At 36.5% G+C, this 6,002-nt stretch overlaps 2 protein-coding genes across 2 annotated transcripts in view; one reads left to right on the forward strand and one right to left on the reverse strand.

Annotated features, from left to right (window-relative positions):
- Nucleotides 556-1,656, reverse strand: LOC104726602 (nucleolar protein 58-like). The gene has a single exon (XM_010445492.2). It carries the CDS (start codon nucleotides 1,572-1,574, stop codon nucleotides 840-842), a length of 735 nt encoding a protein of 244 aa, XP_010443794.1. The 5' UTR covers nucleotides 1,575-1,656; the 3' UTR covers nucleotides 556-839.
- The window catches only part of LOC104726604 (DNA-directed RNA polymerase III subunit 1-like), a 13,164-nt gene continuing 9,024 nt past the window's right edge, over nucleotides 1,863-6,002 (forward strand). The window contains exons 1-12 of the mRNA XM_010445495.1: nucleotides 1,863-2,042; nucleotides 2,164-2,255; nucleotides 2,671-2,800; nucleotides 2,983-3,132; nucleotides 3,369-3,543; nucleotides 3,829-4,025; nucleotides 4,199-4,308; nucleotides 4,395-4,494; nucleotides 4,698-4,910; nucleotides 4,999-5,147; nucleotides 5,554-5,695; nucleotides 5,784-5,924. Of these exons, the coding sequence (XP_010443797.1) occupies nucleotides 2,188-2,255; nucleotides 2,671-2,800; nucleotides 2,983-3,132; nucleotides 3,369-3,543; nucleotides 3,829-4,025; nucleotides 4,199-4,308; nucleotides 4,395-4,494; nucleotides 4,698-4,910; nucleotides 4,999-5,147; nucleotides 5,554-5,695; nucleotides 5,784-5,924 (1,575 nt within the window). The 5' untranslated portion in view covers nucleotides 1,863-2,042; nucleotides 2,164-2,187. The remainder of the gene's footprint in view (nucleotides 2,043-2,163; nucleotides 2,256-2,670; nucleotides 2,801-2,982; nucleotides 3,133-3,368; nucleotides 3,544-3,828; nucleotides 4,026-4,198; nucleotides 4,309-4,394; nucleotides 4,495-4,697; nucleotides 4,911-4,998; nucleotides 5,148-5,553; nucleotides 5,696-5,783; nucleotides 5,925-6,002) is intronic.

The following is a 6,002-nucleotide window of genomic DNA, read 5'->3' on the forward strand; positions in this document are numbered from 1 at the left end:
TGTTTATCACAATCTCTGTAGCAATTAACTGTTGAAGATATACAGAAATCGTTCGAATCAGATGGTTCAGGTAAACAACGATGCAACATCCACATATGACATGTACACATTGTATATACATGATGAAATTTGCGTCATTTAAGGTTCCACAAAACTCAATTTTTCGAATGAAAGAAAGCCGTGCAGAAATGTATGGCTCTACATTCAAAACGGTTCTGCACATTTATCCCAAGTTTCCTATTCTAATTTATCTATTAAAAGATCTTACGAGTAGCGCAAAGTCTAACTCAAACTCTCAAGAACCATAATAGCATGTAAGATTACATACCTGACGATCGAGGATTCTCTGTTACTTGCACAAGTTTAGTTGAACAAGAAGTGGAAAAATTCTTCTTCCTTCACACAGAAAACTTCACAGCAGAGCAATTGCGCAGACTTCCTACACTTTCAAGTTTCAAGCACCAGATTTTCAAGTGCCTAAACATAATTGAGTTTTACATATAGCATTTCTAGTTGATTTCACAACTTGAATAAGTAACGCTTAAAGAAGTCATCTCTCTAAGATCCAAAACTTTGCATTCAAACATGTTCCAAATATAGTCAGGGATATAAGAGGGTAGCATCACACTACCAAAACAACAAAAACTTGAATGCAGACAACATAAACTAACAAGAGAAATCCAAAAAAAATCAAATCTTTCTCAATCTTAATTGTCACCAAGTAACATCTTCAACTACACTTGAACCAAAATTTGAAAGATTTGTAAAATTTCCACTACAAAATTTTCCCCAAACCTTGAGCTAAAAATCCAAATAAACAAACTTTAACCATCAATCTCTTACAATTTCCTCTTTTTCTTGCTCTTCCTCTCCTCTGAGCCCATCTCGTCATCACTCTTCCTCTTTTTTTTGCTCTTTCTCTCCTCTGAAGCCATCTCTTCCTCACTCTTCATCTTCTTCTTCTTCTTTCTCTCTTTTCTCTCTTTGCTTATGTCCTCGTCTTCTAACTTATCCACCACCTTCTCATCAATAACATCTTTGTTCTTCTTCTTCTTCTTCTTCTTTCTCTCTTTTCTATCTTCACTCATCTCCTCGTCTTCCAACTTTTCCTTCACCTTCTCAGCAATAACATCTTCATCTATGTTCTTCTTCTTCTTCTTCTTCTTTCTCTCTTTTCTATCTTCGCTCATTTCCTCGTCTTCCAACTTATCCTCCACCTTCTCAGCAGCAACATCTTCCTCTCTGTTCTTCTTTTTCTTCTTCTCCTTTTCTCCCTTTCCGTAAACTGATTCCTCACTCATACCTTCACTCTTCCGGTCACGACCCTCCCCATCATCGAGTTCTTCGGTGACATTCTGCTCACTCCTCGCCTCCGAGCTTGGCTTCGTTTCCTTCGATCTAATCTCCCTGTGGAAACTCTTTAATTCGGTGAAGGCAGCAGAGGCTCGTTGGAGATACGCTCTAACGTCTTGAGAGGCTCCATTATCGGAAGAAGTGAACCTAGAGAGAAGCGTAGCTGCTTTGGAGAGTGAGATTGGTTCAGCACTAATAACTCTTCCGGTGACGGTCTTCATCGGACAAAAAAAAAGAAGCTCGAAGATCGCCGCGCCTCTCTCTCTCTCTCTCTCTCTCTCTCTCTCTATTTGCACAAATTAGGGTAATTTAAGTTTAGTACTTTCGAAATATACACGAATCAAAAACCGTAATTACAAAAAATACCCTCCTTTTTTTATAAAGTTTTGTTTTTGCCCTTTTTGGGTAAAGCTGAACATGTTATAGATATATATATATATAAAACAATCTCGACCTAATCAATGTTTAGAATAAATACCTCGGTGGTTGAGAGCACTAGGTCAGAAACGTCAAGGTCGCAGGTTCGAAGCTGCAACTTAGGGTTTTTTTCTGGTTTTTGATTTTTTTTTCCTCTCTTTTGTTGAATCCTCCTCCATCTTTCTTGCTCGCCAGCCGTTCTGTATCTCCCGCCTGTTACTAATCTCTGCTGCTTCTCCTTAAACCCTAAACCCACCTTCGTCTTTCTCACCGTAAGTTGATTTTTTTTTTTTTTCTTTTCCGATTGATCCTTAGTTTACTTCTTCTTCTCTGACGTCGATTCGAACTTATTTGGGGTTTTTGGTTGTGTTTTGTTTCATCCTGTGTATAAAGTTTGAAGCTTTTTGATTGGGAGAGATGGAGACGAAGATGGAGATTGAATTCACTAAGAAGCCCTACATCGAAGATGTTGGTGCTCTTAAAATGTATGTTTCTTCTCACTTTTTTCTCCTCAAGTTTAACTTTTTCGTTGATATAATTTTCCCAAGTACGCTCCTTTTTAGCAGCTCTGGATCATACATACTCAATGTGCCTAAAACTCGTTTCTTTTGCTAACTTGGTTTAAAGGTCATGAATTTTTTTGATTTAGGTGTCTGAGTTCTTATGTCAGATTGAGATGATTGTTTACCAGTTTAGAGTTTCTTAGCTGATATGTTTGTCTGTAGATTTAGCTTAATGATGATCTTACTTTGATACAATTGAATAGGGCTTGTCTTTGAGTGTTGTTCATGAATGTCTGATTTGATTTATGGTTTGAGATTTTTTTTTTCTTTCAATCTTGTTTGTCAGTTTTTGTTGTTTGTTCTTGCTGGGATTTTGACATTACTATTATCTCTGCAGAAAAAGCATCAACTTCTCTATGCTTTCGGATCTTGAGGTCATGAAAGCCGCTGAAGTTCAGGTCTGGAATAATGGTTACTACGATCCCAATAATAAACCCCATGAAGGCGGCTTGTTGGATCCTCGAATGGTATCCGATTTTCCTATATATATATATATATCCTTTGGTTTAACTTCTTATGCATATAGCCATGGCAAGAATTTTATGTCATGTCTTTGTCTCCTGCAGTTATTTGCATCAGTGTATGTAATTCTAAACATCCACTTGCATAAAGACTATCGCTAAATGGTTTGTTCATTATGATTGTGCAGGGTCCTCCAAACAAAAGGTCTATATGCGCAACTTGTGAGGGGAACTTCCAAAATTGTCCCGGACACTACGGATATCTGAAGCTTGACCTCCCAGTTTACAACATTGGATACTTCAATTTTATCCTTGACATACTGAAGTGCATTTGTAAGGTAACAGAGTTAGCCGATTATATATCTCTCTAGTTTCTGTTCTCGACCCTTTTACTTTTGTTGAATGGAAACAGTGGAGAAAAGTACAGCATAAAAATTTTATTTCTAGGGAAGATGCCTTTCGAAATGTAGACAATACCTAATTTGCATAGAAAAACTGGCTGGTTATTTTAATGTCTTTGAAGCATCAACAGTAGTTCACAAATATTGTTTTCTTTTCCTTTCTTTTCCCGCAGCGCTGTTCGAACATGCTTTTGGACGAGAAATTGTATGAAGACCACTTGAGGAAGATGCGGAGTCCCAAAATGGAGCCATTGAAGAAAACTGAATTGGCGAAAGCGGTTGTGAAGAAGTGCAGTACGATGGCAAGCCAAAGAGTTATAACTTGCAAAAAATGTGGCTACCAGAATGGTATAATTTTTGAACTATTTAGATTCAATATGCTTTTTCGAAGATTTTAATTTAATTACCTTGATTTCTTTTCTCATTCTTCATATGTTTCATCTTAGATGCAAAATTTAGCTCGTAGAACATTTTTGTAATTCTAATATCCAATGCAAAAATCATATAACTTTTGTTATTGGTTAATCTCAAATTATGTTATATTCTAATCTATGCTATGTTCTTGAAAGTGCTTCTTCCTCCCCAGTTCAATTATATAATTTGGTTATAATGATTATTTGTTGATTATTTCAGGTATGGTGAAAAAGATTCCAGCCCAGATGGGTTTTATAGGTATCAGTCATGACCGGTCTAAAATTCATGGTGGAGAGGTTGATGAATTTAAAGCTGCAATATCCCACACAAAGGAGTCTAGTCAAGGAATAAATCCTCTTACCTATGTTCTTGATCCTAACGTGGTGCTTGGGCTTTTTAAAGGAATGAGTGACAAGGTATATTTGAGTTTATATCTATAATGCACATGTTTTTCTACGTAGTTTCCTTCGGTGTGTTCTTTTGCTCTCAGAATATGCATTAGTATAAAGAGAATTTTCTTATTTACAAATAATTCAGTCATGCTGATTCATTTTTTTTGTTTCCTTTTTCTTTCTGGAATTGATTACAGGACTGTGAACTTCTTTATATTGCCCACAGACCTGAGAATCTTATCATAACGTGCATGCTTGTGCCACCTTTATCAATCCGACCGTCTGTTATGATTGATGGCACAAAAAGGTTAGCTATTGTTTTGTTTATCTTTTATATGTCAATTATACTTTCTACTGCTGATTTTCTTGAAAGAACGTGTTTTCTTGATGCAGTAATGAAAATGACTTATCATCGCAATTAAAGCAAATCATTCAAGACAATGCTTCTCTTCATAGAATTTTGAGTCAACCTACCACATCGACCAAAAATATGGTACGATCGAGTTATTTATTGCATCCTTGCATCCCTGTTATATTTTGTGTATTTATGCATTCTGTACTGTTAAGTTTGTCTCTGTTTTTGTTAGATCTCACTTCGAAATGATTTCTTGGTTTACGTTATTATTCATTTTTCTTTTATTACTATTTCTTGTTAGATTATTTTTTTCTTACTTACTTTTGAGGATTTCCTTTTAGCAAGTGTGGGATACAGTACAAAGCGAGGTTGCAAAATTCATTAACAGTGAAGTCCGTGGTGTTCAAAGTCAACCAGACAGAAAACAACTGAGTGGAATTCTTCAGCGTCTCAAAGGAAAACAGGGACGTTTCCGTGCAAATTTGTCAGGAAAGCGTGTCGAGTTCACTGGTAGAACTGTTATTTCACCTGATCCCAATTTGAAAATTACAGAGGTATCTTACCATAAATGGTTTTAAACTTTTGCTTTATGTTATTTATATTTTTGGTGTAACTTATCACAAAGGTAACTAAATTTTTCAGGTAGGAATTCCCATCCTTATGGCTCGAATCTTAACTTTTCCTGAATGTGTTTCCCGTCATAATATTGAGAAGTTGAGACAATGTGTTCGTAATGGCCCGAATAAATACCCTGGTGCCAGAAATGTCAGATATCCGGATGGTTCTTCAAGGTAATGTTGTGTGCTAGTTTTGTTACTTCTTGGTTGATGCATACTATGTAAGGGGAGGAAACTGATCTTGATGAGTTAATAAATCTAGATAGCTAGTTTTCGCAGTTGAAATGATCTTCAGTTTCGTAAAATTATGTGAAATTGTAAATTTATGTTGACTCGTATATAGGTTTTGTTCATGGTATAGACACACCCAAACAGGATGAGTTAATAAATCTAGATAACAACTTTTCCTCTTAATGAAGCCAAGTCAAACCTCTGGGATTTGTTTCAAGAAAATAGTAAACACTATTACTGAACTGAAGTTACCTGATACCACTGAAGGACTGCATACTCCTCATAGGGTCATTTGCATGTTTTTGGGTGCTTGTACATCATATGGGGGCTTTAACACAATTCATTTCAGGACTTTGGTTGGTGATTATCGTAAGCGTATTGCTGATGAACTGACCATTGGATGCATAGTTGACCGCCATTTGCAAGATGGGGATGTTGTTCTTTTTAACAGGCAACCGAGTCTGCATCGGATGTCTATTATGTGTCACAGGGTCAGTACTGATTTAGAATGCTTAGTCATAATTTCTCTTGCCCTCATAGTAATCCTAAGTTCCTAATTTTACATTTGTTGTTCTGTAGGCAAGAATAATGCCTTGGAGAACGTTGAGGTTCAATGAATCGGTTTGTAACCCATATAATGCTGATTTTGATGGTGATGAGATGAACATGCACGTACCACAAACAGAGGAGGCTCGGACAGAGGCTATTACATTGATGGGGGTACTTGCTCTTTTACTTAGCATCATATGAAGTTTCTTGGGAATAGTCAATTATACGTTGGCTACGTTTAACGCTCTC

Source organism: Camelina sativa, chromosome 11 (genome assembly GCF_000633955.1).
Source record: "Camelina sativa cultivar DH55 chromosome 11, Cs, whole genome shotgun sequence".
Classification (NCBI taxonomy): Eukaryota; Viridiplantae; Streptophyta; class Magnoliopsida; order Brassicales; family Brassicaceae; genus Camelina; species Camelina sativa.